Raw genomic sequence first — 27,038 nt, 5'->3', positions numbered from 1 at the left:
TCCTAAGTCACTACAGACAGGCAGGCTGACATGTAAACCTGAAGTACATCTCAAAGCCTTGTGATATAACTCTATCTTCTGCTGTTTTTCCTGTGATAAATATGAGGTAGTTCCTCTTCTGTTGAGTGTCTGCAGTGATGTTGGTCATCATAGAACTGTAAGAAGTGGTAGTACCCATCTCCTTACTTAAAAATCCCAGAGTAAAGGACAGAAGTTAGGAATGAAGCCTGAATGTAGCAGTTGTTGATAAGCTGCTCTTTTAGTAGTATTGTAATTGTATATATTTAGGATAATAGATTCAATATGACTTGCTATCACTGTTTTACTGGACTGTAATACTGCTGCTCTTAGTGCTTGATACTGGCTGAAGCACATAACTCTGTAGTGGTTTTGTTGTGGAGCTTGTACCCACAACAAGGTTGCTGCCAACAAGGTGGGCTTTTTAAGATGTTTCCAGTGCTTTTCAGTTTTCACTCATTTGTCTTTTTATTTGTATTTTTATAGATTTTGTATTTACAGTTAGAACACAGACTTAAGGTTTGCTAAGAGCTTTTAGGAGGAGTCATTTAGAGTAAAGTAGGCAGATTAGACTTTAAAACACTAAAGGAAATATTCAGCTATCTTCTGTGTTTCTGACCTGTTCTGCAGATTTAGGTGTGAAATTTGCAAGTTTACTGATTATGGCAGCTGTAAATATATAAAGAAGACTTTTTGTAACATTTCCAATTTCCAGAAGGTGAATGGAATTATTAGTTTAGTTTTTCACTTCAAATACTGTTAACACTGAGAAATCTATCATTTCTTTTTTTTAGAAAAAAACAGTTGTACAACAGCAAATAGGCATCAACAGTTTCTAATCTTACTTTTTTTTACACTTGATTGAAGTATATGACTTAAGGCCTATAGTAGAATGAGAAATGCTACAGTTAGATAATACTACTGGGTTTTGTTCTAAATTTTGGAAGGGGGATTGCTTTTGTTTTGATGACACAGTTTAAAATTACTTTCTCTGTTGTGTTTCAGTATTTTCATGGAATGAAATTCTAGACCTAGTTGGGTAAATAAACCCCTAATGAATGTGAAGTAGTATAAACTGTGTATAAAGCTATGACTAAGCATGATGTTTACTTAGAAAGTGAGGTTTTATAGTTATGCTTGTGAAATACTGGAAGTCTTTTCAATATATTTAACAATAGAAATAAGTACTTCAGAATTTGATTTGTCTTAAATGAGGTAAGAATTCTGATTCGCCTTCCCCTATGAATTCATAAAATTCAGTTTGTTTCACTATAGAGCTCCTAGTCTATGAATGAGATTTCAGTTGTTAGCAATTCTCAAATGTGTGTAAAAGTTAAAGGAGCAAAGCAAAAATTATCTAATATTGGTTCCGATTATAAATTACAGTTTAGTCAGCTAAATTAAACAATTAAAATCAGTCACATGAATGAAAAGCATGTTTAGGAATGTTAAGCACCTTGCTTTCTCACTCACTTCAGGAGCTTGATAAAATGCATTTTTCCCAAACTACGTTGCTTGAATATGGAAACTTTCATCACAGCTCTAACTGGTAATGCCTATCTTTACCCACAAAACAATACCATGCATCTTTATCATGGGGTTTAGTTGCTTGGTGAGATGCTTTACTGCTTTATTTTTAACTTTGCTTATGAAAGAGTGCTATTATGGAGGAAAAAATAGTAATTGCTATTTATACAGTACTGCATTGAGGTCTTCTGATTTGGAAGTGTGCAATTTCTGTGTTTCCTCCCTTCCCATCTTCTAAGGTGGCAAATAAATACATTTTTGCAACGTAGAATTATAAAAGACTGAATAATTCAGCATAAAATCTGTTGCCTTAAAGGGATGAAGAACTTTGTCTAAAGTTCCAGTAACTAATAAAATAAAATGAAGTGGTTACTGAGCACCTCTTCTTTGCATAAACTTGAGTATAACCTCAAAGCCTGTTTCTGCAAAGTCAGTTTTTCCTTTTAAGAGGAGGAAAAGCAGCTGCATTTATCTAGTAAATTAAAAAAGAGAATAATGTCGCTTAAGTACAAGAATTCCATTTCTGCTTAGTATTTTTAACTATAGTATCACTATCTGCAATGGTGCTCCAACTTCAATGTATCTTTCTCACTTCTAATTACTGAGAAATGGAAGTAGTCTATAGCTAAATTGCCAGCTTTAAGTGCCTTGGGTAATGTCATATGTAGACACTTCTAATTAAAAGGTATTATTATGGAAATTAGTTGTTGGACTCTATATCCTGAGGATCCTTTGTTACTGGAATATGAGTTTAATGATGTAAACTGTGAGGCTTAGAGGGCACTGCTGGATGCTATGGTTAGGCTTGGAGACCGATTTACACACAGCACAACTTGTTAATTCTCTAGATAAATGTGTCATGATTCCCAAGTAGAGCATGGAATTGAACAATTTTTACTCATCTCCTGGTGTTACTGAAACTGATGTCTTGTCACTGTTCTGAAAACCTCATCTTAGTGAATAGGATGAAGCAGATTATTCACTACCGCGCTTAAGCATGCCTACTGTTAGATTGTTCACAGGATCTGATTTCCTGGGAGAGTTTCTGTTAACAATCTTTCAATTACTGTTTAAAGGTTTTTATGACCACTTAAAGGAGGGAACTAGCAAACTGTTCTGTGGGCCTTTAAATAATTGCAAATGGGAATCTAATGATAACAGAGATTCCCATTTTAAAACCATGAAATTGTTAATTTGTCTATCTTTACAGCTTTCTCACTTATGTTGATAATTCTAAGCAATTTAAAATCCAATTATTTCCAAAATATGACAGTAATTAGATTAGTGTTTTTACATGAACAGAACATGTAGCATAAAAAAATCATTTTGAGAGATATTATTTTAGTTATTTGAAGTGGAATTGAAGCTACCCAATTAAGATTCTCTTTAAACTTGTGCCATGAGGAAAAGGGTTAATGTTAAAACCAATATTAAATGGAGAGGAATTGTGACTTTAGTTTATATTATAATGTACAAAAAGTATTGACAAAGCAGAGACGAAGCAAAAACCTGCTAAAAGAACAAATTGCTGTTTCGTTAAAGATCTAAAGGTAGTATTTATGCAAACAACTACATAATTTATAAACAGTAAAAATTAGTCCAGAAGTGGTGGGAGGGAAGCAAAACCCAAAAGGCTTTTTGCTTCAGTGTGTTGACAAGGCATGGCTTCTGTCTCTGGTAACTGATAAGGTCTCTGCTTTGTTGTTGTGTGTTCTTGTATCTTCTGTCTGCTGATCCAGCCCGCAGTGTTGTCAGCTCAGTGAGGAATGTCAGGAGGCTGGAGCAAAAGGGACATTTAATGGTTGACACTGAGGGATGGCAGTAAATGAGATGGGAGCTAAATATATAGGTTTGTGACATTCTAGCAGCTGGCTAAAGTTGTGCTGTTTGTTGCTTGGGTATACTAGCCTTAAAAAGGAAGAGAATGCATTGTAGCACCGAGAAGAAAAAAAAACAGCTGGTGGCTTATCAGTCAGCCCTAATGACAGAGAAGGTTAAAGAGTTTGGAAGGACAAATCTTGAAAGAGGGCTTTTATTAGTAACATTAAATTTTTAATTTGGTATGAGTAGTTTTATAAAACTTGACTTGTTCAATGTAAAAAAGGCATGAATGCTTAGTTTGTTGTTCAAATAAAATTACGTTAAAAATTTGCTTATTTACTTTTGATCCAAGCAGTTTGTTAGGTGATTTTTACAATAATTTACTTTTGATGTTTTCTTGCTCCGTAATGGGACTCTTGGAAACAGTTTGATACTTGATTAAGTATCTTGGAGTTTAATTTAGAAGAAAAAAGGCTTGTTTTTCTAATAGATGGAAGTATGAATGTCCTCAAATGGTATAAACTTTATGTATCTTAATCCCCATCTTTATTAGAAAGATAGAAAAGTGCCGTGTGATTTAAATATGATTTTCTGTTAGATAGACTTTCAAAATACAAGTTAATGTGTAGAAAGATCTGTGTCTAATTGCTTAAAAGCTTAATATTTGACTTGTAACTTACAACTACATCCCGTTCTTGCAGTGAAGGCTGTTTGAAAGTAAGCTTGAAATAAGTACAGCACTTTAATTGAAAGCTTAGTCCTGCTTCATACTCTTTGCTGCTTCTTCATGTCTGAGATTTTTACAGTTTCTTCTCAAGAACCTGTTTAGTTCTTGAACCCCGACTTGCTTGTTACCACTGTCTTACAGCTGACTCAAAGAGTAGTGAAGAGCATAACCTCATCTGTGGCTCCTCAGCAGGTAAAGTGCTAGTGAAGAAGCCTTTCTGTCCTTTTCTGTACTCTCAGGGAGTGTCTGTGTTGGTGGCACTCTGACTCTGGCTTCACCAGCGCCCTGAAAGAAGCTGTGGGCTAAAGATGTGAGACTGTAACACAGGTTAAAGCCTTCCCTTTTTGCTTTTAGTGTTCCTTGTGCTGTGGCATACTCTGACAGGATGGGAAGAGATCAGGAAATTCCAGATCTCCTGCTCTTAGAGGGAGTTGGACTGTCCCCTTCCTTAAAGTTTGTTGGAGTGTTTGTGGAAGCGAGGTGTGACCGAGCAGCTTAGTGTCAGCTTTCACAAGACTGCAGCAGTGATCCTTGGGTCTCATTTGTCTTAATGTTAAGAGCTGGTTTTCTTCCTATTATAGGAGCACCTTGTGCTTGTTACAGTAGTACTAGCAGTGTGCTTTTCTATCATTTTAAGATAGTCTTGCATTAGTTTATGTGTTTGTCTCATGTTTTTCTTCAGTTCAGGTCGATTGTATGTAGCAGAATGATGCACCAGATAAGGTTTTCAGGCCTTGAGTAAAAGAGATTAGAGAGATTTGAGCTGCTTTGCTCAGGGAGTTAGATATATTGTGTTTAGGCAGATTGAATTCTTTATGTACCTCTGTATAGAGAGATTTATGGCTGTGAAACTGTATAGTAATTTGAAAATCTTAGTACATTATGCCATTTCTGAAGTGCTGGTTCCCTTTTTTAATTAGCACAGCAGCTCTTTGTGGATCTTCATTTTGAATTCTGTAACTTGTTTAGGCCAATGCCAATATTACCCATGTGTTACATTATGCAAAAATATCAGAATAAATATCAACAGAATTTAGCTAATCTAATAAACTTGCCTTTATTTCTTCTATATACCTAATGCAGTTTATTGATAGTGTCAGTTTTTTTCCAAGGGGTTGTTTCATTCTGCACAGTAAAGAACAGAAGTAAAACAAAGCTTTTACAGCTTTACGTTAGAGGTCAGTAATTTAAGAGATACTCTTAAATTGTCTCTACCTTTCTAGTCTGTTATCTGACTTCCACTGCGTCTCTTGAAAGGAACTTCTGGAGTGCAACATCTTCAATGTTTTGAAATTTCTCGATTCTTTGATGATATAATGTAAGGTCTTACTCATTTTCAAAAAACATAGCTCTCCCTTTAGATTTGGATTGCTTTCTACCTTCCATCTGAAGGTTCCATTATCTTAATGCCAAAACTATATGGTGAAGGTGTAATTTTTCTGCAGGAAAATGAAAAAAGATTTGTTACTCAATCCTTGGACAGTAAAGCTTCTTAGTATTCACTTGATTTTGAACTGAATGGTAAATTTCTTGGCATAGATGTTTACATCTTAGGTTAGTTTTTAGAAAATGAAATTAAAAACAAAAATATTAGATGTGGTAATTTGCCAGATCTAGAAGATTAGGATACCTGGTTTTTGGTATGCTGTTACATACACTGATGTTCAAATCAATCAAAGAATTGCTGAAGAAATTATGTTAGCTCTTTAGCAGCTAGTCTTGGAAAACAATGCCTTTGAGATTAAATGTATTACAGTTGTGTTAACATAGAAATTATTCTTTTCTTTTTGCACCTGTGATAACACATGTATACATTGTGTTTAAAAAATAAAGTGGAATCTTTTGCCCAAAGGAGCTGAAAATATATTTTCCAGGAAGACTGTTAGTGATTCAGTGTTGTTTCAATGGATGAAAATGAAGCTGGCATCCTAGATAACATTTTGAAGATACTGAGTTTTGTATATACAGGAATTACTACGTCCTGAATTCTTACGACTGTATTTTGATGATGAGTTCTGATAGATACCTATTTCAAACAGATGATCAATGAAAACTGTGTCTTGGCTTCTCTGATTAGTTGTAATGCATTCAGCCAACTAGGTGTAGCTACTCAGATAGTTCTGTCACATTAATTAGAATTTCAGTGGTAAAAATGAAGTTTATTTAGATAAATATCTAGCTATCATTATATTTCATTAATTTTTTTTCAATACCTAACAGAAACAACACCAAGTATTTAATTTTAATTTACAAGATCTTCCTTTAAACTGTAAGTTTAGAATTTGGAGAAAAAAGTTGTATCCTTCAGCTGTATCCTTTAATCTGTGCTTTGAGATTTCTTTGTTCTCTAATCAAGAAAGCTGTATTACCATTATTAAAATGACCTGGAAGGCTAGCTTGATTTATATTTTATTTATTTCATTTTTTTATAGATCTGGTCTAATGTATTTACATGAAGTTTGTAAAGCTGTTTGTCAGTTAAACACGCTCTCAAAGCCTTCAGCAGAGGTTATTAAAGGTGAATGATGTGGATTTAAAGGATTTAGTAATTCATTCTAAATCCCAGCTATACTTTTTAACGTTTGTTTTTTTGTTGTTTTTTGTTTTTGTTTTGTTTTTTTTTTCTTGGTGGTTTTTTTTTTTGAGCATTTTAAGCATTAGGATGTAGTCTGCTGGGTAAAAAATGATATATTTTATTGACATCACATGGATAATCTGGTTTGACTAGCTTACAGCTGCAGTGATCACAAAGATTCTTAGCTTTTTGAATGATATCTATATCAGTGGCTGATATTCTGTTCTGTCAGGAACAAATGCAAATAATCTGTAATAATCTGTAATGGGCAAGTCAACTCTACCAACAAAGCTAACATTGCAAATCACAGTATGTAAATTGTGGCACCCTTACAGGATCTGAAGGGATCCTGCAAGAGAGCTGGAGATGGTCTTTTAGGATAGGTCAGGGGGGAATTGACTTAAACTGAAAGAGGGTAGAATTAAATTAGATGTTAGGAATAAATTCCTCACCCTTAGGGTGGTGAGACAGTGGCACAGGTTGCCCAGAGAAGCTGTGGATGCTCCATCCCTGGAAGTGTTCAAGGCCAGGTTGGATGGAGCTCTGAGCAGCCTGGTCTGATGCAACGTGTCCCTGCCCCTGGCAGGAGTTTGGAATCATATGATCTTCAAGTTTCCTTCCAGCCCTAACTGTTCTATGATTTTATCAAATGCAATAAGTTGATATTTTTATTTTAAGAATGTTATGTTGCTGTGGTGTTGAGAGTTTAATTGTATGGTGGTGCTTCATAAAAACCAATTTAGTTTTTATTGTAGCAAGCAATATTTCTATTCAAATTAATCACCCAGTCAATACATCCTCAATTCTCTATCGGAAATTATATGGTGTGCTGTTTATTTTGGCACATTCCAGAACACAACTGGAAGTTATATTCCATTTGTTAAATGATGTGCGAGAATACAGGTACTAGTAAAGAGAATTTAATTGTTGAATAGGACTCAGGGTCACCCTTTGAAAATTTAATACTTGTGATTCTAGTAAATAACAGGACTACTTGAAGTAGCAAAATCTTAAATTGAAACAAATCCTGATTTGTCATGTTATAAACCCTGAAAGTTGTAATTTATTGTACCACCTGTTTTTAATGTTACTTAGAAAATATCACCAGTAAGAAATAATAGATGAGTAATTTTTAAGGTAGACCAAAATATTTGTTATGGTAATCCATCCTTTAAACCATTAAACATGTATTGCTGATATCCAAGAAGGGAAGGCAGCACTTCTTAATCCTATAGCGAGAACACGGTGCTACTGTTCATCATTGATTGATTACTGTCGTCTTAATGAAGTTTTACTGGAAAACATAGGTAAATTTCTATCAGCATTTCTTACTAAAGATGGTGTGTGGAGTCTGTGTGGGCAAGGTCTGTTTACTGACTGTCCAATGAATGCCAAATACCATGCTGAGTTTTTGTGAGCCAACCGATGTGCAGCATGTGTGTGTTCATTCAGGAGATTTTATTCGGTTCTGAACATAATGTGAACAATTCAGTGTTTGAATTGTGCTGATGGCACCAGCTTTCTAAATGAGGTGAGTTAGAGGTTAAACAGCATTGAGGCAGACTGACTCATGCATGCCATGAAATATAAATACCCCAGTACTCTGAAGAGAGATTGAAGTTGTTCTCTCCTGCTTCACATAGTACTTACTAATAAGTTTGATAAAGTTTCTGGAGATCTTTCTCCTTTCTGGGCATCTCATAGAATCTGTACTGTTCTAATTGTTTTAAGAAGCTGTGCTTAAAAACCCAGTTAAATATAATGTAATTTAAAGGAATTTAAAATGTTACCAAAATTACTCCTACACTAACTGTTACGTAATACTTAAATGTAGTTCTGGGAAAGAGTAATAGATGCAGGTATTTGTATGCAGAGAACTCATTTCCTCTGTTACTAGCTGCATTTTTCATTGGAACCTCTGCAATGAATAATAGGCAAAACCTCTGCACTAATGTGTTCTTTTAATTTTCCTCCAGATGCTGATATTTTTTGTATAGTATATCAGACTTCAAAACACTGTTAACTTTGTTCTCCTGCTGCACAAATACTATGTTTTAATAATGTATTACAATTATGTTCATATCCTTTGTTTTTGCATTAATACATTTTTTAACTAGACCAAGCTGGTCTCACTCCCACAACGATTTTCAGTTCTTTCCCATAACAAGACAAGTTACTGTCTGGCTTTGATGTTGAAAAGTGATTATAGTAACTGAATTAGAACCAAAAAAAAAAAAAAAAAAAAGAAAACCAACCCCAAAATGCCCCCAACCCTATAATCTTTGTTAAAATTTATGCAGTGTACTAAATAAATATGGAACCAGTCTGAGTGCATTAAATATGCATTGAAAATTATTCTTAGCCATTTAATACACTAAGGAAAAGAAAAGAAATATTTTCATTATCTCCTTTCTCTCCTTTCTAAGATGTTGTTCACCTCTTTGTGACCACTCAAATTTTAGAGAATTAGAACTGCATTAAATATTTTAGCTGTAGTAACCCTTTAACTTGATGTTGGGGATTAAATTGCTCACACTTGAAGTCATCTCAGAGGTAGTTCAACAGATGTGCTGGAAGTTTGATTTTGTTTCTCTAGCACAAAAATACCTAATTAAAAATATGACAGATCCTGATTTTTCTGACAGTTGATATTCTGTATTTTGTTTTCCAGTACCTTAATGGTTTTATTTTTGTGTTTAAGTGATGAAGAGATTATTTAATGGTAATTTGTATGTATGTTTCTTACAGCACAGCATTTCTAATTTACTGCTTAACCCCATCACTTAAATGCTTCAATAGTTCTCATTTAGCTTTGATTATAGTATTAGAATGGTATATACCAGATACCCATGGCACATTAAGTGGATATATTTGACATAAGCAGATTATATGTGTCATACTGATATTCACTACATGTGTACTTTGGCCTTTACTTGGTTATTTTGCTTAGAAAACATGCCATATTTAGGAATGGAGAGAATGTTTCTCATGCATTGTCTGCAGCAACTCTTCTATTACCAGTAGTAGGTGGGTTTGGTAGAGACTTGGGGAAACAGCTTCACATGTTGTCACTAGCAGTCTTAACATCTACCTAAAGTTAGTTTGTATGTAAAAACTAACTTCTAAATGTGGTTACTATTGTCTGTGTTCATTGTGTTGACAATGATAATACCATCTGCTTTGTCAGCCTCTGCTTCCTTTAAAATCTCATCAGATAATCTGTTTTTCTTAACTATGTTACAGACTTGCCAAATTGGGCTGGAGGACATTTAATCCTCAAACTACATGTTAATGCAGTTAGTAAAAGATTTCACAATTTCAACATTATTCTTGAAACATTATACTTTTCCCTCTTGATTTCTGAAATATATACAAGTGGCTGTTTATATGAACTTGGCCTTCTTTATTTTTGGTTAATCTATAATGTGGTCACTGAGTATGGGATGCACTTGTTTTTTTGTTTTTTTTTTTTGATAGTAGTTCTTACTGCTTCAACAAAAGCTGTGTAGCTGTTTTCTGTTAAGTGTGGTGTTGAATCACTGAAAATACTTAAAAAGGCATGAAATATATATGAGGTTTTGTCATCATGGAAGAAGAAACTTTCTGTTCTTTTAATCCCAACCTAGCAAAAAATGTAGTGGTATCATCTTCTGTATGGGAGGAGGTAGTGGCAACAGTTTCAAGTACTTAAAGAATTTTGACTGAAAGAAAGAGCTGGGGGCTTTAAATGTTCACTGAAAGGTATTTAATCCATAACTGCTATTTTACTGGCAAATTACATGTGTACAGGTGTAAATGCTAATTATGTGAATGCTAACAGTATGTGTATGTGTTTGTACACTTACATGTACAGAAATACACATCACTACAGCTGTGCTTGTAAAAAAAGACCAAGTAACTAAACTTCCCCCCCAGGAAAAAAAACCCTGAAGCAACAAAAAACCCAAAAAGCAACAACCAAAAGCCAATTATTTGACAAAGTTGTTACTGTGGAAACAGTTATATGGTCATGATATACTAATGGAATAAATATTGGAAAATGTTATTGCTAGATAGCATATGCAGTGTAAAGTAGGGTAAATTACCCATTTGTCATTTCTTTTTTTCCTATAAAATATTTCATATTACTTTCTCAGAAATTCATTCTCAAAGGTAGCTATCTATAATTTTATTCTACAAGCTTTGTTTTTTTTATTAAACACTAAACTACCTAACTGAAAGTATGCAGTCTTACAGTTTAATATGCTGTATTTTGTTTTCTAATACCTCAGTGGTTTTATACTTGTTTCAAGTTACAGGCTTTCAGAAAATCAAATCAGCCATATGTGTCTGATTTATTTTTTTTGATTGTCTACGACTCGGCTAAGAGCAATGCAAGATTTTCTAAGAAATGCAGAAAAATAACTGTATTACCAGTACCATAAACCAATATTCCTTTAAATAAAAGACAGTGAAAAAAATGAAACCTAAATTTGCTAATTTTGGTGGGTCAGTGAAAGCTTTATTGGATACAGTGTCCATTCTTGTATTTGTTTTGTCAGCATAGTGCTATTTTTTATCTGCTGTAGTATTTCAAGTTTGTTTGTGTATAAATGTTACAATTAAATGCATTAGCTGATTTTCTTTGCAAAAAACATGCATGAAAATACATACTAGAATTTAATTGTATCTTTAAGAAATTTATTAATCCTTGGAGTAATGTTAATCTTGCTCACAAAGAGTGCTCACATTAAACAAACACCATTGTGAGTGCCGTACACATTCATCATGTTTTGTTTTGAATGCCTTCGTTGTCTTGCAGTTCCTTTGTGTCTCTTCATTGCTCCCTTTCCATGGTTGGCATTCTAGCCTGTCTCTCTGTCAGATTAAGTTACCTCCTAAATGGTCTTGGAGTATGACTACTGCAATCTGAAGACATAGAAAGTTTCTTCTTAAGTGGCTAAACTGACTGCCAGCATTGCTGCTTAAGATAAAATTACCAGATGTTCTCCATTGTGAGATCCAGTTTTCAATTACTTCTTAACCATGACATATTTTAACCACTGAACCACACAGAGTCCTGGTCTTCAGATGCTTTTTATTTGGTGTGGAAAATCATATGACAGTGAAATGAGCAGGAAATGCTGCTCCCCATGTCTTCAAATAGCAAACCAACCACCAGGACACTTTAAACCACATTTTTGGGATTCCTTAGTTTGCTTAATGTATCCATATGCAAGCTGGAAACTGATTTGACCATGGAGAAGCCTGAGTATAAGGTATAGTTTTCTCTCTTGATGAAAATCCACTTTCAGCTGGCAGTTATGTCTAACATTTAACTGGGTTATAAAATAAAACTGGGAAAAATATGGGTAAGGGTAAGCAAGGCTGCTCACAAACTGATTGAGAAGTCTGAAGTTTTTGTCCTGTTACAATAAAAATAAGGAAATTATATGTAGTCTCAAAATGGAGACCTTGTTTCTATATATGACATTACTATACTGAAGCTGCTTTCTGCAGGAGATTAAGAATTAAATGACCTCATCAAGAGTGGACAGTTATGGTTATAAGGACTCAGTTGTAGTAATTACAGTGGGTTTTTTTTAAAGGAAATAATAGAATTTATGTGATTTTTCTAAGCTGGGGATCAGAAGGTGAAACCAAATGCTGAATTTCCAGAAACATAGATACATTGCTAAGCTTTTGTTATGAATCATTAGTAAAGAAAGGGCTCCTTTTTTGTGTGTTTATAATATTTTTCTGAATTTAGCTGCTTATTTTATGTTAAAGTATGCTTAAAGTCAGTATGAAGGGTAAAGCATCTTTTGTTGTGTTGTAATGAGGAACTACTGAGCTTTTCTTGAGTCTTTGCTTAAAATAATGTTTAGGCTGGGTATGAAAAGTACTCAAATACACATTGTACCTGACAACATAAAAGCTTTTTAAAACTTTACTCAATTTCCTTACATTGAAATAGACTTGAAGAATAACTTGTTTTGTTTTTTTTTCAGTGATAAGTAACTGACTCTGCAAAATCAATGTTTAGTAAGTCACTGGAACATTTGCTAATAAGATGGTAGAAAAAATGAGTTTTTAATTGAGTTAAATAATTGTTTGATCAAATGCATGCATTTATGTTCTTTCTTGCTAGATTTGGATATTTCAATCAAATTGGATTTTTTCAAATTCATTTCCTTTAATGAAGTAAAGAATTTTTTTTTGTAAGTTAAATTAGTTCTTGCCACATCTTATTTTCATATTTCAAAGGAAAGTATGAAAGTCACAATAGAAGTATGAAATTTAGTACTACTTGTCTACCTGAAGTTCCTCAGATTTCAGCATGCATGGAAAGATCCTTAAACACTGCATTTCCTATACTGTAAAAACCAGACACACTTCTTTGTAGTCTCTTATTGATCAGCAGCTCTGAGTCTTTGGCAAGGTTCATTCTTACTTTTCTTTACTACTTTTGTTCTGGGTGTGGGGACTGGTGAGGACTATAAAAGCACCTGGTCTGCTTAGGAAATAGTGATTCTGTTTGTAGGGAATAGAAGATGTTTTTATCAGGGGTGTATCTTATGCAGTGGACTTGTTAGGTAGGTCACCACATGGAATTTTTGTTGACTCTTGGGAGCGTCAGTTGCTGCAGAATAATCATTAATATCCCAGAGGACGTAGAAACATTAGGATTTGGAGCAGCTTTTTTTTCCCAATTCATTTTTTTTCTGCTTAAACACTTTGAGTAACAAAGATCCTCATGTGCAGTCTCCCAAGATACGCTATCTCTTTTCTTTAAGGGTGTGTGTTTTGGACATCTTCTCAAAAAAAGGCAATAACTGTCTTACACACCAGCAAGATCCAGCAGTGTTTTGTACAGGCTGAAAACTTCAAACAGGAAAAGTTAGCAAACTAAGGGAGTGTGAGGGTGATGATGCAGAGAAAGCAGGCAGAGGGAGAGCAACAAGGCTGTAACTGGTTGGAACTTCAACTTGAGCTCCACTAAACACTTGCATTTCTTGGTTTTTAGGATGCTCTTGTGTTTGTGTGTCACCGTCTTTAGTTCTGATTTTTACTTGAGGAAGATTTGAGCACATGAAAATAAAACTCAGGAAAACTATTGTGAAATACCATTAGTGAAAATTTTTCATACGAAAATATACTGACTTTAGGGAGATATTGTTGTGGAATGAGAGACTGACTTAATTTGATTGCTTTTTCTGTGTTGTTGTAGAAGCAGTTAATCTTAGCTTGAGCCACTTCTGCTTAATTTTTAACATAATCTCACTTTTCAACATGTGTGAGGCTAACCTTCAAAGCAGTGCAGCCTTAAATTGGTCAAATTGATTTCTGAATTTGCTAGGGGTGAGGTGAATCCTACAGTACTCAAATGCAAAGTGAGAAACACTGCAGGAAATCAAAGGGAAAAATTCTTAGCTTTGTGTCTGTACAAATGTTAGAACAAACAGTATTCCTGAACACAGGTGTGTTATTTATAGAGAAATACAATGCAATGATGAGTGTGTTTGGGTGACAATATGAGACAAAGAGCACGAGAAGCAGTGTTAGATGTTAAGAATGGTCTTCTGAATTTGTCAGTTGTCTTATTCTGGTAATTCTTTTTGATAGTCTAGCTGGCCTGACAGGTAAGAGAAGCAGTAGCTGCAGATACAACTGGATTCTGACAAAACTGTCTAACTTGAAAGCTTACTCTGTGTTCCTGAGTTGTGATCTTGCTGGTCGCTGCTCTGTCTTTCTGACAAAAGAGTCTGAATTATGTTTTTCTTTGAGTTCTGAGCATGGACTTTTAAGATGGTTGTCTGAGGAACTGAGTACTGCTAGTGATACATTGGTACAAAAGGTAGGGGATCATTTGTTAAAGGAATACTTGGCTTAATCTATGATAATTGATTACTGATGACTGATTAAGACTGCACCTCAGGTGGAGTCCTGCAGTGTTCTCTTTCATCTTGTATCTCTAACACATTGAAGAAAATTTGGTTGGTAGGATAGAAAGTATGCTCAGAAAGAAATGAGGTCATTATCAAATGCTTTTAAAGTCAGTTTTGAATTTTAATTCTGTCTTGAAATTACTATGCCTGAAGTCGACAACATGAAATTCATTACACAAATGTAGAGCAATATGCTGTTGTAGGGGGGCATAAAAGTTTCATATGAATATAAAACTAGGGGACAGGATCAAGGCTGAGGTAATGGAGAGGCATATTTGGGGACAATGAATGTTGAAACAAACATAAGAACTGAAATTTTGAGGGAGGGAAAGAAACAACCTGGGATGTGGTAATAAGAATGCAGTTTATAAGATATAATTGTTCTGAGTAACTTAACATTGTTGAGATTTCAGTAGGAGTACTGCCTTGTCTAGGCATCCTGCAAATTTTAGATACGATCAAATTCTAGCGCCCAAGAGAGGCAATGAGAACAGGCAGCTGTTTGGAAGGAGTAGCTATACAAAAAGACTCCAAGTGTTAATTCATACAATTTGGAAAGAAAAGGCGGGGTTGAGCTGCCTCGGAACAATTTAGGAAGGCTCTTTAAAAGGAACATATCCTGAGAATAACTGGTAAAGGAACTGGTTTAATATTTAACAGATTGTGTTGCAGTTTTAAGTCTGTGATTTCTCAACTAGAAATTCTAAATAATGTTCAGACAACATCAGTAAAGCTGCAAACTTCAGGCTGATACAGATTCCTCCATTTTTTTCTTTGTATTCTGTATAGTCCTATTTTTTTTTTTAATCTGAAGTATATTATTATTTGATTATTCTTTTACTCATTATCCAAATTAAATGAAACATTAGAGACTGCTGTTTTTCTTGAGAGATTGAGAATATAGCAATAGTCAGCTTGTGTGTTGGTTAAAATACTGATTTCAAATCAGCTTTGCAATATTATTTTAGCTTTGTTAGTGGAATGGCATAGATATCTAAAGTTTTAGTGTGCAGAAGTGTAGTTGTGGAGAAAAGCAAGTAAAATACTGTTCATGTAAAACAGTGGTACAATTTTGGTATTAGACACAAAATGTGTGACATGTAAGATTTTAATAATATTTCACAGCTGAACTTTATTACTTTTAGCTAGTTCATTGGTTTATGAAGCTTAGTAAATGTTTCTTTAATTTCTTATGATTCTGTTTCTGTATGTGTTCATAAGTTCCTTTCGTCTTAACTACATACCCCCTCACCTCCCCGTAGTTGATTCAGACTTCATAATACGTCTTTGTTTTCTGAGCTTGCAATACTAAATAACTTTGGGAGTGTATATTCCCAGAATAGTTTAGCTGCTGTGAAACACTGTTAATTTTCTTAAAGAACTTTAATTTGCTTGTGTTCATAATTTCTGCTTACTCCTAAATCATTTCTGGTCTTTTCAGTTTCATAAGGATTTCAAATACATTGAGTTTTAGTACTCAAGCCCAGTTTTAATTAGCTGAGGAAATGAAAGCCGACAACTTCTTCACAATTCCATTGAATAACTTTGTTTACCGGGATCTAAAATATCCAGAGCAGAATGTTATAGCAGAGTTTCTGTTCTTTTAATTTCTTCTTAGAATTTAATGTTCAGTCTGAAATTTCTTAGTTTATCTCTCCTTTGAGCTGGTGCTTCATCTTTGCACTGCAGTTGTCACAGAGTACTGCTCTGTGTTCTCAATGCTGCCATCACTTAGTGCTTTTTTTATGTCATAATTTTCAGAATGTGTGGTTGAAAATAATGAAAGGGGAAAAGCTCCTGAAAATAGCTAGGAAATAATACTATGTATGGCTAAATGGTGGTATTACTGTGTTGAGTGTAGGTGGGGGGCTGTCTGCTGAAGTCTGCCAATTAAACATGTAATGCTTGTTTTATTTGCATATACAACTAAATAAATGATACGGCTTACAAAAAGTGATGTGCTTTTGTTGTGTCTGTATAGACACATAAATTTTTATATATACAAGTATTTTATATATGTGCGTGTGTATGTATGTATGACAATAACATATTTTTAAGAAATGTTGCCCATGAATCCTAAAATAAACATGTAGGAGGCCTCATTTGTTTTTTTCTGAAGGAAATGCTATGGCATGGGTAGATAAAGAAGAGCTATTTTTGATGTCCTTCCCAGACTGGGCACCCAGCCCCTGTGTGTTTCCTTGCCATGGTGCACCTTGTTGCCCTACAGACGAGCATGGCTGGACACGTTAGTGGTGAGGGAGAGCAGCTCAGAGTTTCTGTAAGAGCTTGTACAGCTTAATGAGGAGGGAATTAGGAACTTCTGCTGATGTAGACTACCTGATGTTACAGCTAAAAGACCCAGTTCCACCTGAGACTTGTATCCCCAAAGTTGGGGTCCCATGGGGACTTAATGTATGAAAACAGTACCTAACTAATTTTTCAACCTCAGACATTTAGTGTGGTGTCCTAAGCCATTAAACACTTGATAGTTTTAGACACAGAAATACATCTTGTTGAATTTTAAACTGATTTTATTTACTTGATTTTTTTAGAAATTATTTCTTTTTTTTCTTTCAGTTTAACTTTGTTGGAAGAATCCTTGGGCCCAGAGGACTAACAGCTAAACAGCTTGAGGCAGAAACAGGATGCAAGATAATGGTCCGAGGGAAGGGCTCAATGAGGGACAAAAAGAAGGTAAGGTCTTGAAGGGCAGTGTAGTTTCAGATGCATAATTTTGTTTTCTAATGGAGGATAAACTCATGTCTCTCATTCTTGTTGTGTTCTTACTATTATGCTTTATCTAGTATCTTACACAGACTTAGTAAATTACACAGGCTGTCCTGAAGAAGTAAAATGTACGTGCTCCATAATTCTGCAATTGGGAGTCTTAACTAGCAATTATAAAGTATTAAGTAATAAATAACTTAGAATTGTGTCACATTTCATAAGGTAGAGGTAAAAATTGAAGTTAAATGTGTTTTTCTAGGAAAGGACTCTTAACCTCAAAGGTCTTGTTAATAATTTTCTTGCATTGAATTACGAAAGTAATGATTTCTGCATGGAGTGTGGATTGGGAAAATAAAAAAGTTAAATGTATTTCTGGAAGTCACTTCTGTCTGAGTGAACCAAAAAGCACTGTGTTTCTGGTTTTGTTTTGTGTTCAGGTGGAGTCGCAAAGTAATTGGGGCTGTACTTGCCTTGTCCTGGAATATGCATGCTCTGCCCATACGAATGGGCAAACTGCACGATAGAGCCTTCCTGAATGTCAGGTTGCTCTCGTGGTAACTCTGTTTTTCTAGGTTTATTTTCTAGCTATTTCCCTCTACCTCAGGCTACTGCTGCTGAGGTTACACCAACATCTCCACTGTAGTTTTGAATATTTCCTCTTTGCTCCCAGAAATACAATTTCTTTTGATTCTTTTTTAGGAGAAACCCCCCCATCTTTTCCTTACATGATCAGCCACATAATACATTCTATTGATACATATGTAGTACATAACAATTACAATAGAAAGTTAATGTCTACCCAGTTAAACATATTTAAACATCTTTTCCTTCCCAAAGCTTATAAATGTGTTACCTGCAAATTTCATTTAATGTCTCTTGTTTTCATAATATGCTGGAACACTGTCACTGTCCTTTGTCTTATTCTGTCATTGTTGTAGGTTTTGAAGTTTGTGAAATATTGGTTAGAGAATCACAGAGTGGTGGAGGTTCACTCCTCAGGCAGAGTCACCATGTCCAAGTTTCATAGGACCATGTCCAGGTGGCTGCTAGGTGTAGTGTTCTCCTACCACTGTGCTTCAAAACCTGTCCTGTCCTGTGGGAAGTCATCTCTCTAGACAGCTTTGACAGGTTTAATCTCTGGGGAAGTATTTTTGAATTGATTTCCCCTATTCCCCATGTTTTTGTTTAAAAAAATTGTATTTTTTGACAATTTGCAGAAGATTAGACAGTGGGAGTTACCGGAGTTTTGTATTTAAGAAAAAGATTAGAAGAACTGAGGCCACTTGAGTGAGTCACCTGTTTTTTTAAGTTTAGTAAAAAAAAGAAAACTAACTTCAGCAAAAACAAGTATGGCAGATCAGATAAAATCTCGTGCACATTAAAAACTAGAAATTGATCCAGTCTTGAATGCTCATTACAACTTCGAAGTTGGGTTCTTTCATAATTTTTAAATATAACGTACTTGACCATTGATAATTTAATGAGATAATACTGCAGTTAGTGTGAAATGTGTTTGAATGATATCATATTATAAGGTATTTGTATACCAAACAGTATGATATAAGTTGTAAACCAGTGTGGAGTGCCAAATAATTTTCTTCAGAAAACTGATTTTCATGCCATCCATTCTTAATATTTTCAGTTAATTTTCTTTCCTGAGATGATTTGTATTGGTCATTAGTTTACATTTTTCAGGGCGGACTTTTTGATGCTATACCATTGTTGATGAAGTAGGAAGAATTTCATAATCCTTGGTTATGATGTGCACCAATAACATGTTTCTTGTAAAAATAATAATTTGGAAGCTGATTTAAGACATATGACAGTCACAGACAGTAGAAAGTTTGAGTGACATCTGTCAGTCTGGGGCACAAGTACACTTCTTGCTGTTGACTGTTGCCTTTTTCCCTGATGAATTTTGCTTACAGATGACTCCCTAGTCTTTCAGTGCATTTAATGATAACCCCTTTTTTCATTTTCTCAAATGGTTTCTCTCTTTCCAGGTTGTACTTCAAAATTCTAATGAACATCAAAGTATAAAATGCAGAAGTAATACTATTTTTTTCATGGCATGTTAGGATACACTAATTCATTTTTAAAACCCTTTCCTTTCTCTAGTCAGTGTTGTTTAAAAAAATCACTATTTGAAATGTTTTTCACTGAATAGTTTTGAAATTTGGAAGAGATAAGAGATGCAGGTTAATATTTTAGGTGTATTTTGTGAGTATAATTTATACCTGGAAAACCGATTTCCCAGTGCTAATTATGAAAGAAAGTTTATTGGTTGTGGGAAGGAATAATTGCTAACGCAGTGTCAATCTTACATGACAGCTCCATGGTACTAAACAGTTGAATAAACTGTCCATGTACTTTTGCTGCCTTGCTAGTGGTTGCAGAAACCAAGAGAAAATACAAAGACTGACATGCTGGAAAAGAAACCATCCAGATATGCTGTGCAGAGAATTTTGCTTTGCTCTGTGATCCTATGAAAGAAGTAATGAGTTAGGAATCCTTGTCACGTGGCCAAAACACTTGAACTGGCATCACATCTTAAAACTTGCTGACAGATTCCCCCCAGAAAGCAGAGGAAATCCTCAAATCGTTTGTATTTGAGGCTCAGCTGGTAATCAGAATATCTCTCTAGGCAGCTTTCAACAAATTTAAAATCAAAACCTTAATTACTGAGAATACTGTGATTAGAGCCTAGGGGTACTTGAAGGAGATTATTGGGAAGGGGAAAGGGGTTGCAAGCATTCATCAGAAGCTAATGAATGTGTAACTTTATTAAGACCAAGGCATTTTTTTTGCTCAGTGTGAATGCACCTTTCATTAGGTGGAGAAGAAAACTAGTAACTTGCACACTACTTAAAGAAAGTGTATAGCGAAGACTGTGCAATGATGGATAACCAAAACAATTCTTTATCATCTCCCTTGTCTTACACAAATTCTGTAAAATAGGCATTGATGTGCCCATGGGGAGTCAGCTCTGTGCTCTTTAACACACTGCCAGTGTCTCACTTCAGAACAGGATATGAAGCCCGCTTCATAGAATTCTACTTTTAGACAAGAATCTCCCCTAGAACAGTGTGTGATGAGACAGCGTAATTCATTTTTACTTCACGAGGAAGCTGTGAATTCATTATGACATACAGAATACGAATTCATTATGATATACAGAATTTTTTTTCTTACAGCTGCTAGTTTCAAATAGAAGGGCAAGCAGCTATGCAGTTCTAAATTTTAAGAATTGTGCCTTCATCCTCTGTAGCAGCTTTAAGTCTGTTGCACTTCACTCTGTATTAGATGATTTGAACTGATTCATGATTTTTGACCTACTTGTTCCAGCTTACTTGTTCCTACAATCCTGTTCACCTTGCAAGCAGAAATATGAGGTTTCATGAAAGACATGCTCTCAGTTAGTACTGGTCTTGACTTTTGACTTGTGTAAGGTTGTTATAGTAAATAGATAATTCCATTTCTATAAACTCTAAATTTTTCTGTTTTGATAGTATTACTAAAAAGGAATTAGAAAAACCCTGTCCTTGGTACCTGCACAAAGTTTGAGGAAAATATCAGAGGGGAAAAATTTATCTGTCTTGAGATCAGGATATTTTATTAAATTTACATGCTGTATAGTGTTACATTTTTGTAATTTTTTTTACCTTTTAGGCTTTGAAATATCGTCTGATAAACTTTGTTTTCCAATGGAAAGGCTTACATTCTGTTAGCTAATAAAGTGATGTTAGTGACATTGGTAATACATTGTTCTGTCTTGTTGAGCAAGCCCTCTTATTGCCACCTTAATTATAAGTTGCTTAGCTTTTATATTCTGTGTTAAGAACTATGTGTGAACAAATCAGAGTTCTGGTGCTGACATGCATGTTGAAATGGAAGATATTGAGCATGTCCAGGGAAATGAAGTTGTTCTGTGTTTCAAAATGGAAGGCTGACCAGCCATCATTGTTCTCGTGTTCCAGGAGTAAATCTCTAGCTGAGGCCTGTTGCCTCCAGCACGTGCCTCTACATGAAAGCATGCCAGAGCTGTTTGACAGTCACAAGTGTCTGTGTTGGCAAATAGTGCTTTGGAATGGCAGTTCTGAAAAATCTCGTAGCTAGTTGCAAAGGTGGGGTTTTGACTCTTTGGCAGTACCTTTAGGAACATTAGGGGGAAAATACTTTAAATGGCTGGGGACAGAGACTTATGAAAGTGAAAGAAATTTCATGTTCATAATACATTACTAGAATGGCTGTCCCTCTATTAAAAAAAAAATCCCTTTTTGACAATGCTGGTGGAGTTTCTGGAGGTAGGTCAGATGCTTGCTTTGACATTTATAACTGTAACTAACAGAATCCCTTATCAACGTCCATCCTTAAGGATGCTGTTTATTAAAATTCCTCTAGTTACTGGAAACTGACTGAGACAGTGTGGAGTAGCAGTTGTGCATGTTTGAGACATTGGGTTCTGCTTTGTTAATTTCTGTTGCAAATCAAAGCTGCAAGTGTTTGACTTATATTCATTTGAATTGCCATCAACTTCCATGATTATCCATTAAAAGCCATTGTAAGAGCAGGCTCCTTAGCTGAGACTGAGACATGGCTTATACAGCATGTGTGCTGAATCTACTGCATTCAGGTAATGAACTTGGAATAGAAAATTACTGAAGGCATTCAGAATGAAGTGTTTAAGATACTACCCTGGGAACTCACGATTTCATAAACGTCAAGGTCTTCTACAGTGGCATTTCCTCTGAATACAGTTTTTCATAAGCATGTATGTGTTGATTAAGTTTGATTTCTCAAACTGATCAGGCTTGGGAGACTTTTTAATGCTTAATTTTTGGCTGCTACAATAACTGGCCTTTCATTTTTAAACCAACTCTAAACGAAAAAGTATTAATGTAAACTTATATATTCACTGTGTCACAACTGCTGTTTTAATAAAGGTGTTTAAGAATACACTTAGTGGTTGCTACTGCTTTGCCTTCCTAGAGGTTCATTGGAAAACATAAGGTGTGCTGAACATATTTTTGGTTGCTTGTAAGGTATTTTTTTTTTTCAGTAGTGAGTACCTAAGAAAATGAGCTGTTCCAATTTCAAAATCTTCATTTCATTTGTAACTGGCTATTTTGAATACAAGGGGAATTGTAACACTGGATTTTTTTAATTATTATTTTTATTAAAGAATGGTTGAAGCATGGCCTTTTTCGCTTTTCACAGACAAAACAGAGGTCTCTAGAGTTATATCTCCCTGACAATATTTGAGCCAGTGACCCTGTTTACACTATTAGCTAATAGCATAGACAAAAAAGAAAACCATCACAGAAAAAAAAAAAGTCCTTTTACCAAATTACTGATTTAATTTTGTAACTAAATGCTAAATATTAGTAAATTTATAATTATTTTAAATAGAATTTTTACTAGACAGTGGTGAAGGTAATAGATGTTATTTCTCACTGACAGCAGACTCCTTTTAAGCCTGTTCCTGGGTGTTTTGTACTCCAGAGTTTCTAGACTATTATCTTTGGAAACTTACCCTCATACATCTTTTCTTTGAGTAAAAAATGTTCAGTTCACAATGGCAGTAGTGAAGAATGCAGGTGCAACTAGCATAGTTATGTATGGGAATGCATATTTTACAAGAGAACATTTTCCTGAGGTTTTATATAAGATTTGACAAACGCTTCTTATTTGAAGTAATTTATTTCAAGAGTATTTTCATAGCAGCCAGGGGAATGCTCTTACTTTCAAGAGCAGAATGGTTTTATTTTTAAGGGGAAAAAAATTAGGTGCCTGAGGACCTTAAAAATTATTACAAGGCAATATTAGTCTTTCATAAAAAATTACTGATACATATCTGATGCAATGCATCTTTTAAATGGTTTATTTCATACATACTTTTGCCCTTCATTGGCTACATACCAAATATATCCAATGTATATTGGATATATTTCTACATGAGCTCAATACAAAGTTGCAGCTTCCGAGCTGATTTTAGTACTGCTAAGACACGGGCTTTCCTATGTAATTTGAAAAGTAGCTGAAGCCTTTGGGCTGTGATTAACTTTGCTATCAAAAATTCATTATATGTCATTTTGTTCTGAGAGCAGTTAAATTGGTTATTGAGCTAATTAAATATGGAAATAACTGACTTTAACAAAATACTTCTTTTTAATGCCATTAAGTACACTGGAAACTGTGAACTGTAGAAGAGTAATCAAAGCCCTGCTAGTTGAAATCAGCTTGTATTATGCTTTCCTTCTATTTGTTTTTCTGTCAGTTCCCTGTGAGGAAAAACCCTTATGAGCAAGCAGTGAGAGAATCTAGATTTATTTTGAAATTAGAGAAAATAGCACGAAGTGTAGTGGAAAAAAGTATATCAAGGGAACCCTGAATCATTGCCTGAACATCTTGCATAAACAAGTCTGGTTTATAAATTAAAATGCTATGTCTATTGAACAGGAATTGACTCATCCTGTAGGATGGCAGAAGTTCTCTTTCTGCAGAATTACTTCTGAGCTTTTGCGAGCTTTTGCCAGCGGTTTATATCTGGCATTTGAATAGAAGTTTTGAAAGGCTTGGGAGACTGCATACAGAATTGTTTTGAGATGCTGACCAAATTGTCTGCAAACATCTATCTGCATTTTACTTTGTCTAGCAAAGTAGTGAAGCAAGGTTTACATATTGAAACTCTACTGTAACCTGAATGTTTTTTCATGGTAACATTTCTAACTTTCTTAAGAATTAATGCTGTGATAATCTTGCTTACCAGAAATAATTTGTATTCAAGATTGCATTTTCAGTGTGTTTGTTCAGTATTATGCAATGTGCTTGCAATTCTGTGTGGGAAAGGCCATACTTAGTTTGAGGCTTGTGGGAATTTTCTTGTGCCTGCATGAAGATAGAATCTACTTAAATGTGGGAATGGAGTTAGAGCTTGTTGTTTCAGGGGGGAAAGCAGCATGCCTGTGTGATTCCTGAGTAGCTGTCACTTCCTGGCAATTATTGGTTCTCCTAATTTTTTAGGTGGCTTCTGGCACGCAGAATACAGGCAGGTGGTTGTTTACCATAGTGGATATGGCTCCTCAGGGTCCTGTTCGCAATTTTTCTGAGAGTGATAGGAAGGCTCCTTAACATGGAGTAAAAGAGTAAGCACAAAATAAGAACCACTATTGCTGAAACCAAATACTTAAACTACTAACTGAATATTTAGAAGATAAAGGTATTTGACTTCGCGCTATTTTGTTTTCCAAATAGAGACAAGTAATCTGTTTCAGTGCAGCAATGTACTGGATTGCTTGTCAACTGTATGGTAACAATCACCAAGTGTAACTCCTAAAATGAGTGATCAGTTTGCCATTTAAACTTGTTTATAGATGGTTACTTTCCTTAGGTTTTCTGGCTTAGTATTAGCTTTTGTCATGCCTAGACTCAAATTGAAATGGATATTGTTAATCACAGGCTACACTTCTGTCTGTGTATGGCCTACAGTGCCATACATTAAGCATATGAATGAAATTTAGGTAGCTGTGTGGCTGTTAATAAGGATGTGGCAGTATTCTCACTTTTTTTTCCTGAGAGTCAGGGTGATAATGTAAATTCACCAGTTTGCTTGCCTTGAAGTTACTGGAACATGCATGCTGAATGTAGTAGCTTTTGAAGAGGTTTGGAGAGTAGATAGCAAAGTTGCTCTCATACTTGGCTAGAGGTTTCTGTAGGTAAGTTGTAGGTGTGATATGAGGATTGAGTAGAAATAAAAGGTTAAGGTTAATTAGTATCTCAGCTAGAATTTCTGAAACCTTTTTGATTCCTGACATAACTAAAAACAGGCAATGTAATTATGAGCCACACTACCATTTCTTTTATGTATCATTTTAGAAGTGTGCTAATGGTATTTTTGCATGCATTGAAGGGATTTTTCTTCAAGAGCAAAGAACAGCCTATTAATTGAGTGCCTTTATCTGGCATGTGGGCAGTGAGTGCATATAACTTAAATGTTAGGATGTAAATATTTATGTAAATTATTATACTTTTTTTTTCTGTCTGGTAAATCTGATGTAGGTGCTACTTTCTTCATAATCTTTCTGTAGTGTTCTGTGATCAGGTGCTGTGGCACTAGGTTGATATGATTGTTTCCAGGGAGGTCAGCATTTCATGGAATTGGATGTTCTGCTATGAGGTTATTTAACTATCTGAAGGGTTTCTTTGAAATTGTTTTCTTAAATATTGATTTGATATTGGTATTGTGGTGATTTCTTCGTTAGATTTTTTTTTAACACTGTGATAGTGAAGCAGTGAGAGCCCTGGGTCCATTCTGTGGTAAAGTTCCTGTGAACTTTAGCAACTGCATGTTTCTCTTGAATAAGAAAGAAACAGTTTTCTGAAAGATGGGACCCATAACATAATTAATAACATCTCTGCCACTGCTTGTGGGCTCTTTGGAGTATTTTTGTAAATGTATGTCTGGACTGTTCAGTCCTGAGCCACACAGAAACAATTAATGCTTCTGTGGCAGTCAGAGCGATAAAGAATTGAAAACCACATTTAGCTGACTGAATGCACCTGAAGTACCTGACTGTTTTAATTGATCCACGTGATGGAATTATTTCAGAGCCACTTAAGGTTCTGAGCTACTCATTTCAAATGTTCCCATATTTAAAACCATATGTATTCAAGGGAATTCAATTTTTAGGCTATTGGGGGTCCTGGCAGATATTTTAATTGGCTTGTTGAGCTTGTAAAATATACTATCGCTGATACATAGTTTCAAGAACTAAAAGCTAGTAGTTGACAAATTTTAGATTTAATAATAAATTTTATAGAGAGAAATATAGGTTTTTCCGTGCTGATAAAGTATGTTGCAGTCATTTTCCATCTTTGGAGTGATCCATAAATGACCAAGCAGTCTTTGAGGTGGCTGTGAGATACTCCTGTGTTTCAAGTTGACAGTGCTGGAATTGAATGTTCACTTAAATTTTGACTGACAAAAAGACCTAGAACTTAAATCTGTTAGCTCGCATTGACTCACAGTAGCACGAATCAGAAAAAGGCTTAAGATAAGCTGTATTGCAAACCAAAATAAGTGATAAATTAAATTTAAAGTTACATGGTTTGAAATACTGAAGCTGGTCTGGAAATTAGTATGCAGTGAGGACATAAGGGTACTGCAAATAGCAAAATTGGTTTTTGCAGCCTGACTAGTGGAATTTTTCAGTATCCAGCCTTTTAAATAAGTCCAATTTGGCTTGAAATGTACCTTTTTAGAATAGTTCATTTGGTAGTAAAATTAACCCTCCTTAAAAAAACCCAAAACCAAAAAAAACCCCACAATTCTCCATTTCTAAGAAAAATCAGATCTACTCCTGAAGAAACATTTTGAAGAGGAAAACACATTTACTATTGATTATGTGTTTCGATTCTCTTAAGGAAGTCTGATTTGGTTATTGCAGGCTTCAGACCTCTTACTTGCAGTCAAATGTATGGTTCATGACTTAGAGTAAAAGAATCTACCAGGTAGAATAAGGTGTAATGATTTTAGGTAAGTCACACTTGGCATGTTACTTGTGTTCCTGTTAAACTCACTTGCAACTGGCTGTTTCTGTAAGTCGGAGTATTAAGTATCGTAAATTTGATTGGACAATGCTGTATCACCAATCTTGCCAGGAGCAGAAATTGGCAGGAGTGTGGCATTTTGAGCATGCTTTTTGGATCCTGT

At 34.9% G+C, this 27,038-nt stretch overlaps 1 protein-coding gene across 9 annotated transcripts in view; it reads left to right on the top strand.

Moving 5' to 3' along the window:
* The window catches only part of QKI (QKI, KH domain containing RNA binding), a 149,560-nt gene that overhangs the window by 45,725 nt on the left and 76,797 nt on the right, over positions 1 to 27,038 (top strand). For all 9 annotated transcript variants that reach the window (XM_053972325.1, XM_053972326.1, XM_053972324.1 and 6 more), the window contains exon 3: positions 17,177 to 17,293. In XM_053972325.1, coding sequence (XP_053828300.1) covers positions 17,177 to 17,293 — 117 coding nt within the window. The remainder of the gene's footprint in view (positions 1 to 17,176; positions 17,294 to 27,038) is intronic.

The sequence above is a fragment of the Vidua macroura genome, chromosome 3 (genome assembly GCF_024509145.1).
Source record: "Vidua macroura isolate BioBank_ID:100142 chromosome 3, ASM2450914v1, whole genome shotgun sequence".
Lineage (NCBI taxonomy): Eukaryota > Metazoa > Chordata > Aves > Passeriformes > Viduidae > Vidua > Vidua macroura.
The sequence above is the reverse complement of the archived record's forward strand: the minus strand, read 5'-3'. Positions and strand labels throughout refer to the sequence as shown.